General features: G+C 37.2%; 1 protein-coding gene across 2 annotated transcripts in view; it reads left to right on the top strand.

Moving 5' to 3' along the window:
• The window catches only part of UBA2 (ubiquitin like modifier activating enzyme 2), a 33647-nt gene extending 14340 nt beyond the window's left edge, over positions 1–19307 (top strand). For both annotated transcript variants that reach the window (XM_074369826.1, XM_074369825.1), the window contains exons 7-17: positions 3140–3207; positions 3678–3799; positions 6431–6530; positions 7596–7762; positions 9442–9535; positions 9631–9743; positions 12129–12284; positions 13648–13744; positions 15291–15396; positions 16836–16972; positions 18447–19307. In XM_074369826.1, the coding sequence (XP_074225927.1) occupies positions 3140–3207; positions 3678–3799; positions 6431–6530; positions 7596–7762; positions 9442–9535; positions 9631–9743; positions 12129–12284; positions 13648–13744; positions 15291–15396; positions 16836–16972; positions 18447–18628 (1342 nt within the window). In that variant the 3' untranslated portion in view covers positions 18629–19307. The remainder of the gene's footprint in view (positions 1–3139; positions 3208–3677; positions 3800–6430; positions 6531–7595; positions 7763–9441; positions 9536–9630; positions 9744–12128; positions 12285–13647; positions 13745–15290; positions 15397–16835; positions 16973–18446) is intronic.
• Positions 19308–19590: the final 283 nt, after the last annotated feature.

Genomic DNA, 19590 nt, shown 5'->3' with positions numbered 1-19590 from the left:
ATCATTTACTTGATTAAGAAATTAAAGAGAAACTGTGTAATCTTAGTCGATGTAGGAGAAGCATTTGGTAAAATTCAGCAAACACTCTTTCATGACAAAAATTCTTAGTAAATTATGAGGAGAACTTTATCAGCCTGGTAAGACAGCTCCTAGGAACCTACAGCAAACTTTGGTTTATTTTCGATTAAGGTATATTTACTCAGTAAAATACACATATAACAGTATGACAAAATTTCACAGGAAATATATTTGTGAGCTTTATTTGGCAAACATTTTTTTTCTTCTTAATAACCTTTACTTTTTAGAACAGTTTCAGATTTGTAGAATAATTGAGAAGATAGTGCAGAGCTCCCACACCCAGGTTCCTCTGTTGTTAACATCTTATGTTAGTATGATACATACATATAAATGAACCAGTATTGATTGATACATTATTAGTTAACTGATGTCCATAGTTTATTTAAATCCCCTTAGTGTTTTTTTTTTTTTTCCCTTATGTCCAGAGAGGTAATTGTTTATTTTTTAGTGACCATACTGGGGGTTGAACCTGGGACCTTGTGCATGCTAAACAGGCACTCTGCCACTGAGCTGTAACCACCCCACCCCCACCCCCACCCCCGGCAAATCTTCTTAGTTTTTACCCACTATCTTTTTCTGTTCCGGGGTGTCACATTATAATTAGTTGTCATGTCTCGTTAGGCCCCCCTTAAGGGGGCTGTGACAATTTCTCAGAGTTTCCTTGTTCTTGATGACCTTGTTAGTTTTGAGTACTGCTCAGGTATTTTGTAGGATGCCCCACTACTGGAATTTGTGTGATGTTTTTCTCATGATAATACTGTGGTTATGGGTTATTGGGAGGAAAACCACAGAGGTAAAGTGCCATTTTCATCATATGTGAAGGGTACATGGGATTATTAATGTAGCCTTAATCACTTAGGGTGGTGTTTGTCTGGTTTCTCTGCTGTAAAGTTACTCCCTCCTCCCCTTTCTATATTGTCCTGTCCCTTCTCACTCATTAATGTCAGTGTGGATTCACTGATATTGAATATATTTTGTAGTTTGAATTATAATCTAATACTACTTTATTTTATTGCTCAGATTGTTCCAGCTTTGGCCTTTGGGAGCTTTTCAGTTGGCTTTGTGCTCTTTGGCATACCACCATCAGTGTGTGTTTTTTTTGGAACAATTCCTTACTTTCTGGTACTACAAGGTGCTTCAGGCTCATCTTCTGTATTTCCTGCCCCAGTCCTAGAATCAGACATTTCTCCGAGGAGCCCTGACACTTTCATTGAAGAATGACTTTAGAAACCAAGATAGGAGTATTTAGGCATGCTACTGGGGTATCATTTCTTTCAGGCCCTCTTAACTGTCTGAGCAAAAAATACATTTATACTAATTTGTGTAAATATAATATCAATTTGATTCAGTGCAATTCTAATTAAAACCTTGGGGATTTTATTGGAACTTGTTCAGTTGATTCTAAAATTTATATGGAAGAATAAAGCCTAAGAGGAACCAAAACATCCCTGGAGAAGAGTATGTTGAGATGACTTGCTTTAACAGATGTCAAGATTTAATATAAGCCAAAAATAATTCAGTGGTTTGCTGGTACAGGGACAGAAAAACTGACATGACTGAGGTTGCATAGTAGATCCCAGATGGAACAGGGGACTAAATAAAAGGGAAAGCAGTTCATTGTCAATGTGGGAAAAAATTATATTCTGTGCTTCAGTCAATATGTATAAATAATATATAGAAATTAAGACCAAGGGTATTAATTATCTAGATGTGAAAGGCAAAACTTCAGAGTGTTCTAATATAGGAGAAAATCTTTATCCTTGGGGTTAAGGAACAATTTTCTAAAGATACAAGTGCTAACCTTAAAAAAAAGGATTAATACGTTCAAATTTATTAACTGTCTCATCAGGAGACATTAAATGTTTCGTAAATAATAAGCTATTTTATGGGATACAATATCTGCAACGTATAAGCAACTAAAAATTGTGATCTGGAGTATATTTCAGTTATCAGTAAGAAAAAGATAGCCTGACAAAATAATACTAGCAGGCATTTTTTTTTTTTTTTTTTTTACCTAAGGGGAAACCCAAATAAGCAATAAGCAAATGAAGATATGTTTATGAGGACTAATACATGTATGTTACTATATGACTGAAGTATTATTGTGTTGTACAACAGAAGTTGACACAACATTGTAAACTAACTACACTTCAATAAAAATATGTTAAGAATTTTAAAAAATGAAGATATGTTTAACTTTGTAATTAACTTGCAAAATTAAGAATAAAACCACAATAACAACTATTTTATACTCACTACTTGGGCAAAACCTGTAAATGTGGAGAGGAAGTGAGTTGATAGGAGCTCGTATATGCTGTTGTGGGGTGTATATTGTGGTACAGCCACTTTGGAAAACAAATGGCCATCTTCTTGTATCAGGATCTTTGAAATTTTAACTGGACAAGGGATTTCTTTAAGATAGCTTTATTATTAAAAAAAAAAGATAGCTTTATTGTAAATCACGTGCTTGAGTTAAGATTGGCAAGTTACATTTCCTAAGTGTTTAATAACAGTTTTTAGGATAACTTGATTAACAAAAGAGAATTTCACCTTAATACTTTTCTATTATTTCATTAGACTCTTAGGTAGTAAGATACATAATATGAGAAAAATGTCTTATTCACTGAGTTTCCTATACCTGAAGCAGTGCCTGGCACAAAATAGGTGTGTCAGTGTTTGTTGAACAGCTAGCTGCAGGTATACTTTGCAAACATTATACTGGCAATAGAATGTTATCTACGTTGGAATGTAAAAACTGCTTATCTGTCTCTTAATCAAAGATTTTAACATAGGAATTTGCAGAGCCTCGCTGACAGAAGTGAATATAGGTCTACTAAAATTTAGCCTTGTTTATGTTGTTGAAATGAGGACACAAGTTGTTTTAAACAGATTGCTTTAGTACATTTAGGTTTACAGAGTATAATGTATCAGTTGTTTCTTTTTTATCCCTACTGAAGATTTGAGATATTCTAAATTAGTTATTTGTGAGGAAAGTAGGAAAAGTCAACATTTGTTCAGAATACTTTGTTGTACTTAAATATCTACTACTCTTAAATTATAGCCAGTTGTTTGGGGAAGAAGATGCTGATCAAGAAGTGTCTCCTGACAGAGCTGACCCTGAAGCTTCCTGTGAGTAAACTACTTGGGATATGTTTTCTTATTAATAAGCACTATCTTTATGTTGCTGATTTAATATTGACAGCTTACAAAAAAGCATAACTGCTGTTATGTGCTAGATAATATGTGCTTAAGATGTATTATTTCATCTTTAAATCAATATTTTAAAAAAATGGGTGGTGCCACTTTACTGGTGAGGAATCAAGATGCAGAGAAATTTCACAGATCTAGTAAATAGAGCTGGGAGTTGTTCCCAGATCTGACTATGGGTCTGTACTTGGAATTGCTCTGCATATGGCCTTCAGAAACTGGGATAGAAAAAGATGCTGATGAGCATGTTACAATCCTTTCTCCTCGAACTCAGACTGTGTCACACACATCCTGGTGACTTTCGTGAGTTACCCTTTTTTTCCCCAAGAGGTGGATGAGAATTTAGTTCTCCATTTCCTACAGTTGAAAGTAAAATGGTGTTTGTTTTGTAGGGGAACCAATGGAAGCTGAAGCCAGAGCCAGAGCATCTAATGAAGATGGTGACATTAAGCGTATTTCCACTAAAGAATGGGCTAAATCAACTGGATATGATCCAGTTAAACTTTTTACCAAGGTTGGTACTTTCTTTATAATTGTGGGTGGATTTTTGTTATTCTGTTTGTTTTAAACTAGTCCATGAATTACACTCCTTTTTATGTCTAGTGCTGTTTTAGTAAATTCATTGATGTAGTTGGGATAAACAGGTTTTGAAATTTTAGCATCAATACTAAATCAGCATAGCATCATTATGGAAGGTAAAATACAGAGACTTGCTTATACACTCGTGGTTGTCTTTCCTTACCTCACTTTTACTGAAATTCTTGGTTTTCCTTATAACTGACCTTTGATTCCTGCCTGCTGTTTCTTGTCTGTTATCCCTTTTCCACTCAGATCTTCTATTGACAGTTTGACGTGCACAGGTCCCATTGGCCTAAGCAAATGGCCTACTGCTACCTCCAGCTTCTATTTCATCCATTGTCATAGACTGATTCTCTTAAACCTATTGATTTATTTCCTCACTGCAGCCTTTTCCTTAGAAAATTGTTTTTATTTTGATGATACTTAAAATACACTTAACTCTGATACGAATAGTGACAGTATTTTCCAAACCAGTGTCCATGTACCAGTTTCCATTCCAGTCTGAGCAACAGCTGAATGCCTGAATAATCTGAAGTACATCTTCAGTCTGTTGTTCAGCTGGTAACTTTAAACATCTGCTGTGTTCCAGGCACCACAAGTACAGAACATTTAGTGGTGAACAAGACAGAAAATAGGGTCCCTGCTCTTTGTGAGGAACTCATAGTCTAGAGGGCAAGTTAAACATTGAACAAGGAATTTCAGATTCAGAGTGTTAAGCCGTTAAATTTGAATGCGTTGGAACCCTCTAATAATAAGTTGACTTAACCCACTTACTAAATATTATTAGACCTAGTATGAGGGTTCAGAAGAGGCTGTCCAGAGAAAGTGATATTTCAACCCAAAACTTTAAAGAATAAGGTGGAGATGAGAGGGCAGAATATCCAAAGAAAGTTGGGTTGGAGAACTGAAAAAATTCCCATTAAAGGGGAAAGTGGAGAGAGGACTGACAAGGTAAGCTGAGGCTAGACCATGCAGGACTTCCTGGGTCATGATAAGAATGTTGTACCAAGATGGTGGGAATCCATAAAAAGGGAGTCTGTAGGATCACTGGAAGGTAGAGAGGGTCTGTAGTACACCCTTGAAGGACCTGATCTTCCTGTTGTAACCAGTATGGGACAGTGCCTTCAGAAGCTGTGCAGTACCAGAGTCATCTGAAGTACAGCCCATCTGCTTTCCCAGTGGAGTATGGAGGGCAAATAGACTCAGCAAGGCTTTGTATGTACAAAATGAGGAGCCAAACTTGGTTTCCTGCTGGGCAGCAGGTGAACAGGGGTGCCATTCTCTGAGGTAGCAGGGTGGGAAGCAGATATGTATGTAGGGGTGGGAGAAGGTGATAGAATTTTGAGATTCCTCTGGAATATTAGAGATGACAGTTCTATAGGCGAGAAGAGTGGTTTCTAGAGGTGTGGTTGGGATTTATGTGTTTATGGAAAGAAGAGTGTGAAGATGTTCAATACACAACTGAGGGACTCCTAGTGTTTAGTTTAGGTTTAAGAAGGCCGTGGAGCTTGTGTTTGGGAAACCATGCTAATTCCTCATCGCCTGACAGACTTTTCAGCCAAGTGCTAAAGGTTGTCTACAAAATGTCTAGCTGCTTTTGTTACCCGAGTCACATGGGCCTCCTCATTGTTGCCTGTGTACCCATCTCAGATGCTGCCAACTCTGTCCTTGTTCCTTAGAAAGAAGAAAATAACACATAGTGCTCCAAGCTGTGTGATTTTCACACTAAATTGCATTCTAATTATTGGTATATTTGGCTGGTTTTCTAAAGATTAAGAATGCTTAATAAATATTTATTGAATTGAGTATATTTTGATAGAAATAGCTCTAAGTCTTAATTTAACCCAATCTAAATTCATACCCGATACATACAATAAATGTGCAGATTAAATCAACTGGAAAATACAGCTAAGAGAAAAATAAAAATACTAAAATCATATATCATGGAAGAAGTGTGATTCATGTGATAGTCTCTCAGTCTACATGTGGTAATGTTTATGTTTTTGAAGTAGTGGTTTTGTGTGTTTGAGGTTACTTGTAGGGGGACACGTTTCAAAGACGTTGCAGATGGTTGAGGATTCTGTTTTTGAGCACTTTACTTTTAAGCTGTGTGTGTGTTACTGGTATGTGTCCACAAACTTGGAGACACTGCTAACTGGTCTCTACCCTCAGTGATTGTACTCAGCTCTTGTGGAGTTGGTGTGTGTTTATTTAGTCCCTTGGTTGGTGTGATTATGCTTCCGACTGATCTTGGGAGCTTTAGGGGAGGTGACTTGGGAGGGTGGGGTCAGTCAGCACAATTTCAAGTTCCCTTACTTTGCTTTCTTCAGCATCTGATTTTAACTGTTTCAAATGCAGGGGTTGTGTGTAAAATTTCCTTTTACAGAAGGTTTAAGCTTTTTTTCTTTCTCCCTTTTGAAAAATTGTTAATCTACTAGTATATAACATGTGTCTTTAAATCAGAAGATTTAATAGTGTAATGTTTATAATAAATCAGCAGTGTAATTTTGTTATATTTTATCATCGTAGGAACTATAAGGTTCATGGATTTTTTTTTTTTTTTAAGCTTTTTAAAGATGATATCAGGTATCTGTTGACAATGGACAAACTATGGCGGAAAAGGAAACCTCCAGTTCCATTGGACTGGGCTGAAGTTCAGAGTCAAGGTAAAGGATGTGTTTTCATCTTAGGATACCTAAATTGGAAATTCTCTCATCTGAAGCCTTTAAGTAGTTATGTTGTTTCTTGACAGTAGTGCACATCCATGGTAAGACATTCGAACAGGTCAGGAAAATACGAAGCAGGAAAATCACTGGAAATCTTTTCACCTAGAGAAATAGTTAACTGTTAACATTTTAGGGACTGTCTTGGTGGTAATTCCGTGCACAGAGACACAGGCAGTTGTGTGCGTACTTTACGTAAATGCAGTCATACTGTTTATATACTCTGACTTGCTCTTTTCAGTTGATATTATTTATCTAGTTCTTATTGGTTAACATTTAGTTGGGTCATTTTCTCTGAAATAAAGTGTCTAATAAGTATATATGTACCTTTGTATGATTTTCTCTTTAAGATTTAACTTAGGATCATATTTCTAATTTTAAATATAAGAAAAGCCGTTGTACGGGGAGGTATAGCTCAGGTGGTAGAGCGCATGCTTAGCATGCGTGAGGTCCTGGGTTCAGTCCCCAGTACCTCCTCTAAAAATAATAAATAAATAAATAGATCTAATTGCCTCCCCCACCAAAAAAAAAAAAAATTATCGTGACTACTTCCTTACCTTCTCCCCTTCAGTGCTTTGTGTCTCAACTTTTTTTGCACAGCATATTGGAACTTAAAAGGTCCCAGGAAGCTTGGGGTTCCAGTTCGGAGCAGTTCTCTATAGTAATAGATACTTGACTTTATGGACCAATTCAAGTATTGTTCTAATAGCTTCCACTTACTGAGTGCCAACTATGTTCTGGGCATATGCTTGTCATCTCATCTACATTATATTTTTGAGTCCTCCAACAATCCCTTATAAGGATTTCTTATATAAACCTTTCTAATATAAATTTTGGCGATATTCTAGCGCACATATTTGTATCACAGTGGTAATTAATTTAATAGTGATAACTAATTTAATGGAGTTTGTTTCACATTATTTGATTTTTTTAATTAGGCATTGGATTGTTTAAACAGAGTAGAGGAATGATGCTAATAGTGAGATTTGTAATATTTTTTTTCTTTAGGGGAAGAAACCAATGCATCAGATCAACAAAACGAGCCCCAGTTAGGTCTGAAAGACCAGCAGGTTCTAGATGTAAAGAGCTACGCACGTCTTTTTTCAAAGAGCATTGAGACTTTGAGAGTGCATTTAGCAGAAAAGGGGGATGGAGCTGAGCTCATATGGGACAAGGTTTGTTTTGAAAATGTGTGGCAATTATTTTTATATCAAATGTATATTTTAGTTCTTAAGCTGTAACAGAAGCTGGTTATTTTGGGATATTGTTTATTGTAACAGATTTTGAGGGTATGTTGATTTTGTTTCGATGGTCTCATCTGTACTACATTGAACTATGAATTTTCTATATATGAATTCAAGCAGTATCATAAAATCTCATTTTAGATTCTAGTACTCTAAAATGGTTTATAACTTGACTGGAGAAATAATGTGAATTCATTGGAGTGAAATGTTTCTATGACTTAAAATATACTTAAAACTTCCTACACAATAGGGATTTGTTAATAGAAGTTATAATATCCTTTTGGAGACAAACAGCCCATAGGCCTAATTTGGCCTTGAAAGTAATAAAATAGCCTTTCTGTTCAAATGGTTGTAACCCTTAGAGGTCTGAGAGACTTCTCAATACAAAAATGGGATGTAATTATTTTTACAAGTTAAAACAATATTTAATAACATTTTTCAGTTAAATATATTTTTAAGATTTGATGAGTTAATTTTACTTGTTTTTAATTGTAGTCAATATTTTCTACAGCTATAAGTGATTTATCAGGTGAAGTTTGTATGTTCATATGATGGTAAAAGATTTGACATGAGTTTTAAAGTAAGGGGGAAAATTTGATCAGTTTTAGAAAACTAAGATACTTCATGTGTGCAAATTTTGGAACTGGTTGATTCAGACATCTAAAATGAAGCTAGTAAATTCAGATTTCAGGGATTCTTGTAAATATTAATCTAGAGTTAATGTGCTGTAAGGAGTAACTATTAAAAAAATTTTGTTATAATAGTGATTTGGGAGATTTTCACCTGCACACAGGGGCTAAATAACAAAACCTTGAAACTGGGAATTGTTACCCTCTGTGAGTAAAATCTATACCTAACGAGTGTGAAAAGCCAGTTGCAAGATGTTTGTGAAGCTTTCCCCTATTTAACAGATTAAGGAATTTGGGGTGAAGGAGGTTGATTTGCCTGTAACCACACAGCCAGCCAAATAATTATGTAAAGAATCCACATGCTGTCAGTGTCTTTTCTTTTATATTTTGGTGTTTCTGAATTACGGGTTAGGCTAGCTTCTTTTCACTTCAAAGCAGGAAAACTTGATGAAATCTATAGAGAGACTAGGGTATAGGCTCAGGAAGAATGTAAATTGTAAAGGGAAAACTTACTGTCTTGCTACATCTGAAGAGAAAGGAAATATAGGAGAGTGGTGTACGTGAAGGGACTTCGGAGAAGGAAAGTCCAGGTGCTTCTGAGGCTTTAATGAAATAACTTTCTCAAAACAACCTATGTCTCCTTCCCTGGGTTCTGTGCTTGTCATAAAACCTTCTTCTTGTTGACTGATGGACACAGGAGAGGATTGCCGTCATCAGTGAATGGAACTGGTACTCTGGTCTGTGTACTTAGTCCCCAGTGCATTTGTTTAAGCAGGAGCAAATTCCTAGAAGCCTGGTGGCCCTTGGTCAGAGGAACTGATGATGAGCCCCTGTCTGCCCCGTCCTTGTCCAGACTGGCCTCTCCCTCAAGGCCGTATCTGGTTCTGGTTGACTTGTTATAAACATGTCAAAGTGCTGTTCTGAAAATAATACTAGCCACATTTGTGGGGAGACGTGTTAACTTGTTTAAATTATTGGCAGGATGACCCATCTGCAATGGATTTTGTCACCTCTGCTGCAAACCTCAGGATGCATATTTTCAGTATGAATATGAAGAGCAGATTTGATATCAAATGTGAGTTGTTTTGTACTTCAGTTGTATTGTATAAATTCTAAGCTATGTTTTTCTTTTTAAACAGCTAAACATGTCTTTTTTTTTTTTTCCTCCAGCAATGGCAGGGAACATTATTCCTGCTATCGCTACTACTAATGCAGTGATTGCTGGGTTGATAGTATTGGAAGGATTGAAGATTTTATCAGGAAAAATAGACCAGTGTAGAACAGTGAGTGTTTTCTATTTGCGATTTTAAAATTAAAGCAATAAAATTGGTGTAAAGTAATGGAAAAATAACTGTTCAGGTTACCTTGAGTTACATGTTTTAACTAAGCTTCATGGAAATTACAGTGAGAAGAAAGACACATTTGCTTTTCTTTTGTTTAAAATGGACACAGAAGCTGGTTTGCCTCTAACATTCCCAGTTTTACCGAATTCCTGAAACAACTCATTTAATGAGTCCTTACATTAGGTTTTCTCAGTTGTTTTTCAATTCTAAGTGTTCTCTATTTTAAAATTTTATTTGGTCATTTTATAGTCCCCTTTTCTTCAGTCATTCTTGTCAGTCTCCTTTTTCATTTTAAATTTATGTTATATTCTTTGATAGTTTTGATGTCTAAAATCTTTATGGATGAGTCTACTGTCATTTCTGCTCGATATCTCTCATAGTGTTTTGTTTGCTTATGTGATACGTGATTTTTTTTTTAACAGAATTAGTATTTGTCAAAACTTTTATCTGTGATAATTCTTTAAGGACCCATTGAAGGTGTATTTCATTTGGGTGCCTGTGGTCCTACCAACTCGGGACCAGTGTTAAAATTCTCAGCTCTAACTTTTCAACCCACATATATATTCAGACAGCAGATCTGCATGAGCCCTATCTTAATGTAATGCATTTATAAAGAAATATATTCCCCCCTCCATGAAGCTCCAAGGTCCGGATAATTTTCCGTGCTGTTTTTGTGGGGAAGATACTCTTCTCCTCTTCTTTACCCTCCTCCCCTTCCAGGTCCTTGCTTGATGTAAGCATCTCCTGTCATGAGTTCCTTCAGTAGTGAGGGCTGGACTGGGTTTCTCTCTTAAGACTAAAGCCACTTGGATATTCTCTTGTGTCCTTATCATTCTGTATTGAATTTGCATGTCTGAAGATGCTTTGCTTTCTTACAGCTTAGAATTTTAAAAACTTCCTAAAAATATTGGACTCAGTATTTTGCTGTCGTTAAGGCAGGTTCTTCTTTTTACTATAATGTTGAAATAAAAGGACCATTTACTTTCAGGATTTTCTTGAAAAAACAAAACAAAACCTAGTCTGCAATGGTACTCTTACTTTTCAGTGCCATTATTGATGCGTTCTTAAAGTATCTTTTACTGTTTTCATGAACTTTTGGGGTGAGAAGTAGAATCATCTGCCGTCTTCATTCAGTTTTCTATTTAAATTTTTATTTTGGCTGTCATGTTTTTAATTTCCAAGAACTATATGTTTTTTGATTTTTACCTTTTTATAGCAGCCTGAACTTGTTCTGTGATTACAGTACCTCTTTGAACTCTCAAGCAGTGCTAGTTGTTGAAATTGTTAAAGCATCTACTGTTTCCTATAACATCCTTCTCATTCCTTTACGTGCTCGTCTCTGTCCCTCTCTTGGGCTAATGACACTCATGTGTCTTGAGTTTCATTTGTTCACGTTTATAAATGAATGTCAGGATGGATCGATGCTGTTAGCCTGAGTGTTAGTGTTAGCAGTTGTCTTCCTCACTGTTGATTTCTCTTAGCACAGTTACCTTCCCAGTGAATCCCAAGATCAAATAAATCTGTTCCCTCATTGTACCTTGCTTCCACCCCTGCCAGTAGAAATGTATGTGACTGGAATTCACTGTAGGGGAGAGGCTCTGGGAAGGCTCTTCTAACACTTAATGCCTGTCGAGGGATTTAGTTCTTTAGGCTTGGTGGGAATTCCTCTTTAGAATTAATTCATCCCAGCAGATAATCATACTACATGGTAGTCACAAGATGAGAGCTTATGTATCAGCTTCCAGTGTTCTTCTGAGATTTGTAACTTCAGTGTGATTTTTTTTTTTTTTTTTTTTTTTTGCCTTGGTTCTTACTATTTTTTTGTTTGGGTATTAGGGAAATAGTAATAGTGCTAGAACTCATTATTTTCTCCTTTAATTATGTAAATGTTAATATCATCATCACAGAAAACTTGAAAAGAAAGGCAGCTCATTGGTTCCATACATCTGTGAAAGCATTATCATTAATTAGAAAAATGTATTGATCTTCTTAAAAGTTGGTTTAAAATTGATGAGTAACCATGAGAAAGGCATCCAAAATCTGAGAATCAGGTGATACCTGAGAAGATAGGGTTAGGCCCTTATTTTTGCTAAATTAGTTTGCAGAATAGTCTGGAGTCTTCAATACAAGGAGATTTCTTTTCAGTAAGCCCAGCCTTATTTACGTAGTAACTAATTTGGAAACAAGGTTTGAAAATCAGTCAGAAGGTCATGATTTTCCTTATCCATTTTGCCATCTGAGAGGGAGTATTTAAGTGAACGCTGTACGGTATGTAAAATTGTAACTCAAATTTCTGATTTCTGCTTGTGTTTTTTTTCTCCAAAGATTTTTTTGAATAAACAGCCAAATCCAAGAAAGAAGCTCCTTGTGCCTTGTGCACTGGATCCTCCCAACCCTAACTGTTACGTATGTGCCAGCAAGCCAGAGGTGACTGTGCGGCTGAACGTCCATAAAGTGACCGTTCTCACGTTACAAGATAAGGTAAGTGCAGGGCCTGCTTTTCTTGCACAAGGTTGTACATTTTCCTTTTTATAAGAAAAACCAAGTTCCCTTTTGCCTTTTATGGTGTTATTGTGATAACAAACTAAAAACCAGACAGTTACTCTGAAATCTGACTACTGAGGTGTGTTGATGTGATGTCCTGGGTTGCTTTACCATCTGGTTTCCTACTGGGTTTTCTGTCTGTGGTTCCAGAATATGTGCCTCACGTCCCAGAAAGGAACAGGTATATTTGGCTAAAATATAGACCACAAGTGCTACATAGGTGGCATCATATCTTAGCAAGCAAACTCATTGTTGCTCAGATAGCATGTAAATCCTGTATTTTTTGGCAGCTAGGCGGTATCCTTAAATGGTCTAGTGGTGGTCCTGATTCTGGTGTGTTAAGTTAGTCCCTGAGGAGATGCAGTGTTTGCACAACTGGATTCAGGGAAATGGAAGGTGAGGTTGTGATCTGGTCTTTCAGTTCCTCCTAGTTTTTTTATTAGGGAAGATTTTAAAGGGCCCAAATGGGTGTTACTTCCCACTCTGGGGATCACTTCAGATTGTTCCTCTGATTATGTCCCTTATGGTGTTACATATTTATATACCTCCTGACATGAAGGAGGAGACCTGCTTGATAATGAGTGGCCTTTTTCCCAAAACTGGTTACACAGGGCAGGTTGATTTGAGCTTATGTTTTGAATGGAGAAGAAGCAGAACTTGGTATACTGGCTGGCAGAGGGTGGTTGCCCCATATTTTTTCTTAGGAAATGATAATAGTAGGTATCTACTCACTCTTGAGCTAAAGGTAATGTCATTGTTTGTAGGGTACTCCTTCAGAGAGTTCCTCCATTGTTGTTGGGTTGGTTTGTTCTTTAGGATCAGGTAGGATTTAACAATATTATCACCCTTGATCTGCATTGGAATTTAAAGTGAGAACAGGAAAGGGAAGACTGTCTGAGAATCAGATTAATGAGAAATTCTCCATCTGTAAAACATCTGCCAGCGTGGGGTTGGCCTAGAAACTAAGATAAAATATGTCAGGTGTCTAGCTCAGTACCTGATCTGCTGGGAAGGACAAAATACTGAGAGCCAGTCAAGGAGTTCTCAGTCCCTGTTTGGAGGAAGTTTAATCTTTATCAGTGGTCAAACATAGAGATTGATGGGCATGAGAAAACTGAGTGAATTCCCTCTGCTTTCCTGCTTGTCCTAATGTACCTTAAAGAATAAGTTGGCCCCTGCCTAGTGGAAGGGGTCCGATAAGAGCCTTTATGGAAAAAAATTTCTAGGTCTTTTATGATCTTTAATTCCATGTGTTAATATTGTGATTTTGGTGGTTTTGTTTTGTTTTGTTTTTTTGTAGATAGTGAAAGAAAAATTTGCCATGGTAGCACCAGATGTCCAAATTGAAGATGGGAAAGGAACAATCCTAATATCTTCAGAAGAGGGAGAGACGGAAGGTATTGGACATTGCCTTGTTCAGCTCCCCTCACGGGGATGGAGACTACCTGAGGGAAGGCGTGCACAGTAGTGCATCCATTCACTGCTTACCTTACTCCGTATCTCAGCTGCGAGGGGTGATGCTTGGTCATAGAAGTGCTGTCCCGAGGTGGCATTGCCTTGGTGGGGTCGCCACAGTTCCACATTTGTGGGATTCAGTGTTGTCAGGATATTTCAGGGACTAGTTCTTAATAACCCAGTGCATAGTTACCATTTATAGTGGCCACAGTGTTCTTGTCCACTTCCAGGGAACTGCCTGTATCAAGTCTGGGTAGGAACTCTTGTTCTTCAGAGACATTCTAGGTAGACTGAAAAGGTAAAAGAAGGAAAGAAAAACTGAAGAAAAAGATTTGTTAAATTATGTTTAAAAGTTACATAAATTTAAACATGAAAAGTCAAATTTAAAATACAGTTTATTACTTAGTGTGTGCCAGGCACTGCAGGTATAGGTTGCTTACTGTCTGTAGACACAGAGCAAATACAAAGCGGACTGAGGGCTATGAGGAGAGAGAGTAAATTGGGAGCCAAATGAGAAAGCAGTATCGTAAATGAGACTTGAGTGCGTTTGCAGGTCAGGAGAGAGGAGCATTTGACCATGCGGGAGAGAAAGGACAGGGAAGGCAGGAAGCCCCAGAATGGGTAGGTCAGAGGAGGTGGTGACTCCAGAAGTTTGGTTGGAGGGATTATTCATCACTGGAGTATTCAAAATCCATGTAAGAACGGTTGACTAAGTGCTTGTGGATGCGCAGCATGGTGTGCTGCACACTGGGGACATTGAGAGGAAGCAGAAATGACATGTGAGTGGTAGGACTAGTTTGGACTGATTAGATTTTGGGGGCCCTACTGGCTCTCCATTGAGAAATGTTGAAATTTATGTTGAAAAATTCATTGAAATAAACAGTTTCCTCTTGTTTCTGAATTGTAAAATTTGCTAAAAGTAATGTGTTGACTTTGTCATAGATAACATCTTTGCAAGTAGAATATGTTTTGAACAATTCTAAAAGTTGTTATTGACTCCTCCAGGATTCCAGATTAATTTGGCTTGAGAGGAGAGGGTTCTCAGAATTTCTTACAGTTTGGTTCCCTTGAAGTAATTTTAGTACTGGTATGTTCAGGGCTGAGTTCCTGAGTGCCTAATATTTTAGTGGGCTAGTTTTAAAATAACAGACACTAATTTTCTCTTAGTTCTGGAGGCTGAAAGTCTTAAGATCAAAGTGTTGACAAGTTTAGTTTCTCCTCAGGCCTCTCTCCTTGGCTTCTTAAAAGGACACCAATTAGGTTGGGTTAGGGTCCACTCCTACAGCCTCATTTTTAACTTAATTACCACTTTAAAAACCATTCTGTCCAAGTCCTGTCATATTCTGAAGTACTGATGTTAGCGCTTCAGCATATGAATTTTAGGGAGATACAACTCAGTTTATAGCAGGGGTTTTACCTTTTAAAAACGAATGTGACTGCTCCTTGGAGATACAACTAAAGCATCTAAATTCCTTTCAAATTTCCTAGCCAATAATCACAAGAAATTATCAGAATTCGGAATTAGAAATGGGAGCCGACTTCAAGCAGATGACTTCCTTCAGGACTACACTTTATTGATCAACATCCTTCATAGGTAGGAACTGTTAATATTTTGAGTGTAAGAGATTATTTGAATATACAGACTTAAAGTAGAGAAAAAATGTTTTCTTGCCCTTAAACCCTCCTGTTCATTTGAAGCTGCACAATGTATATTGTAAGGTGTAAGTTGGCTACCAAGTTTCCTGAGGTTTGACCTACAGAAAAACTTGAGAATCCAGAAATAAAAAGGATAAAAAAATGTTTAAGGGTAACTGTCATCAGTGGTGGCTGATCAGAAAGACCTAGAGAGGGTAGAAATCCAGGTGCTTGAATGGTTATAATCAAGGGTGTGTTCATTTTGACAATTGAACTAAAATTAAAATGTTTATTATTTTTGAAGATTCATTAGAAGAGAGAAATATTTCTCCCATAAAACAAATATTTCATTGCGATCTGTAACAATAAGAGAACATTAAAGATTATCGTATTTAGATTCCTGAATCATTTTTTTTTTAATTTTTATTTTACATCCTGCACACTTTATAAAAAGCATTCAAAGTGGTTGCATCACAGGATATTTGCATATACCTATAGCACAGCTAAAATACAGATGGTCCTCCACTTCGGTATGTTTCTGTTGAACAAGGTGCATTGTGGTACATGCTTACTGATACCCCTGAACTGCACCCTGCCTTGGGACTGTTGGTAGCATCTAACAGATCTAACAGATGGAAAGGCTGCCACCTGCGTCCACTTGTTTTGCCAGTGTTGTTATCTGTATTCAAACATAGAGAGCTTGGGTAGCTGTTGTGAGAGTTTTACATTGTATATGCTTGGTTTATAAAAAGCATAAAATGACAGGAAAGACTGAATGTGGGTTATTAGTAATAGTAAAGTTTCACAGAGTTATGCAGTTGAGTCATAAATATCACTAGGGAGTGAGCTGTAGCCTCCGTTAGACACCAGTTGGATGTCAGTGGTGTGCTTGCGTTCAGCTGTGAGAGAAAAGACAATGGAAGGGCATGTACAATAAAATGGAAATTTATCAGATGGTGTCTAAAAGAGGAGGCATAATTAGGGTTTTTTTTTTTTATCGTATTTTTTAGCTCTCTGGGAACAGAACCCCCCCTTATAACATGTAAGTCTTTTGTTTGACTTTCATGCATTAAACTTTCATACATGTTTTGGGAACTCATTACAAAAGCAGGGTGCTGCCTGTAAAGATGGGGGGAAAACTGAATCCATGTAAACTCTACCCCCGAAACACTGAATTACTCTGGTCAAGATCAGAGTAGAGTGTATCGAGTCTTTTCACATAATAACTGAGGAAATAACGCCTAAGGATTTTTAGCTCTTTGACAATCGGAATCCAAATATTTGGTGTGTATGTAGTATATACATTGTTTGAGTTTTGAGAACAGTCTCCGGTGTGCCTTTGCTTTTGTAAGCAGACATAGTGGTGGTCCAGTTTTATAGTGCGTGGTTCTCTTACAGTGAAGACCTAGGAAAGGATGTTGAATTTGAAGTTGTTGGTGATGCCCCCGAAAAAGTGGGGCCCAAACAAGCTGAAGATGCTGCCAAAAGCATAACCAATGGCAGTGATGACGGAGCTCAGCCTTCCACTTCCACAGGTGAGTCACAGCCCCAGCCAGCACGTTGTTAATTACCCACCAGGCAGGACTGTGTAGAAACAAGCTGAGTATTTTATGAACGCTGACCGTAAAATAGAACTCCACAGGACTGTTAGAGGTGTGTGTTGGTTTGGCGTTGATTATTTTAATGGATCTTTGACTATACGAACTATGAAGACATGTAAGATTGGGTAAAATTCTTATGGAAGATAGACACACTGTTATTTCTTGCTAGTTTTTACAACTGGAAATGCTAGTGAGTTTTTTGGTGTATAAAGATACTTCATTCTTAGTAGTAGTAGTTTTGTATTTTGAATGCCTGTTTGTAGAGGGCAACAGGTCAGTGCACCTGACTGTTTAGAGTGAACAGATGCTTGATAAGTATAGAATTTTAGCATTTCACAGTTTTCTCAGAACCAGTATGACTTTGGTAAAGTGCATCAGAGGCTGTTTCCCTGGGTTTTCAGTGTTGGTGCTTTATTGCGCTCTAATGTCAGTGTTTACTGCCAGCCACCCCTCCCCCACCCCTTCATTCTTTAGGGTCAGAAGACTAAAAGTTACTGATTTTTAATGTCTCTTTTCATTTCTCCGACCCGGTATCTTTGGTGTTCTTTGGAATATGGTGGTTCTTGGTTCTGATGTTCTCTGAGAGATTTGAAGATGGACTTTGAGATGGTCTAGTGTGTGGGCCATGGTTCATGACCCTTTTTCCCCCCTCTGAAAGTAGAAAGATTCATCATCTCCTTTGAGGAAAGGACTGATAGTTTTTCAGAAGTCACGGTATGAAATGTGCATTTATTGATCCACTACCGTGGGTGGGTTTTGGAGGCTGTAGCAGTAAGGTAGGTAGTTGGTTCAGCAGAGTGTGGGGAGTGGGGAACACAAAACCAACTGTAGTGTAAGATTAGGAGCATGCACTGTAGAGCCCACGCTGTGAGTTTGAATCCTGACCTCATCTGCTAGTGTGTGACCTTGGGCAAGTCTCTGTACCTCAGTTTCCTTTTCTGGAAAACGGATAATGATGTTATCTTCTTTATAGGGTGGTTGTGATGATTAAATGAGTTGTTATGTGCAAAGTGCTCAGAACAGTTCCTGGCACATTGTAAGTGCTGTATGTGTTGTTATCTGTTTTTGTTGTTGTTTATTATTACTACCACTGCTATGAATATTGGGATATGCACCCTCCCTTTTTCTGTTGGAGAAATAGAAACAAGGAACTGTAGTAATTCCTTCGAATTATATAATGCTTGTTACAACTTTTTGTTTTGATTAGAAGAGAAATAGGTGCTTGTTACAGAAAACAGTAAAACAGTACAGAAATGTGTAAGGTATAAAGCAAAGGTTCCCTGCGGGTAACCACTCTCCAGTTTGATGTTATGTTAGAAGAGTTAGCTTTTCACTTGTATAAAATTTTAGTGAGCTGCTAATAACTCCCACACTTTTAACCATTTCTTTCCTTTTTTCCTGAAATAAGCACAAGAGCAAGATGATGTGCTCATAGTTGATTCAGATGAAGAAGGTCCTTCAAATAATGCTGACATCAGTGAAGAAGAAAGAAGTCGCAAGAGGAAATTAGATGAGAAAGAGAATGTCAGTGCAAAAAGGTCACGCACAGAGCAGACAGAAGAGCTTGATGATGTTATAGCATTAGATTGAGCGGAAATGCCTCTCCACAGAACCCTCTTACTGCATTAGGCCTTCTGGGCAGAACCGGGTTATTTGTTATGTCCTTTGTTCCAAAGGGAAAAAATTGACACCAGTGACTTGAAGATGATTCTGCTCCCCTTGAAAGCATTCATTTTGCTAGAACTCTTAGAAACATTGCAGTATGCTGTATTGAAAGTAGGAATATAGTTTTAAAACCCTTTGAACAAAGTGTGTGCATAACCAGTCATGAGATGGAACAACACAATGCATGTTGCCTTTTTAATGTAAATACCCTTAGGTATCATTTAACAGTTTTAAAATATTGTGGTTTAGTAAAGTTGATACCTGGTTATAAATATTATGCCTTTATTTTTGGTTAGAAGAAGAATTATTTTTAGCCTAGATCTAACCATTTTCATACTCTTAACTGACTGAAACAGATTCAAAGAAGTATCGAGTGCTATGCATTGAAATTGTTTCTACATGTTAACTGGCACTATGTATATTAATGTAAAACAATTGTTAATTTACTCAAGTTTTCAGCTTGCACTGCCTGGTATGTCTGTGTAAGAAGCCAATTTTTGTGTATTGTTACAGTTTCAGGTTATTTATATTTGATGTTTTGTAAAACTCAAATCCGACTATACTGTACTTATGGACCAAATAAATGGCATCTGCATACTTGTTAGTACAGGCCTGCACGGCTCATGTTTCTGCTGCCTTACTGGGTTTGTACGTTGTATTTACTGCAAGCATGTGAAATCCTTTCCTTTTAGAAAATTAACTAGTCCACTTAGAAAATGTGAAGGAAGAGACCTCTGCTGTTTGCCATAGATGAGACCTTTCTAAAAGAAAGCTTTTGATGGCAGTATTGCTTTTAAAATTTGGATTGTGAACAGTTGGCCTTGTATTGAGAATATGTAAGTGATCTCTGCTCATACCTAGGAACTTGGAGTCTTGGATGTGAGATT

Source organism: Camelus bactrianus, chromosome 9, assembly GCF_048773025.1.
Source record: "Camelus bactrianus isolate YW-2024 breed Bactrian camel chromosome 9, ASM4877302v1, whole genome shotgun sequence".
Taxonomy (NCBI): Eukaryota; Metazoa; Chordata; class Mammalia; order Artiodactyla; family Camelidae; genus Camelus; species Camelus bactrianus.
Note: the sequence above shows the minus strand (reverse complement) of the source record. Positions and strands in the feature narration are given on the sequence as shown.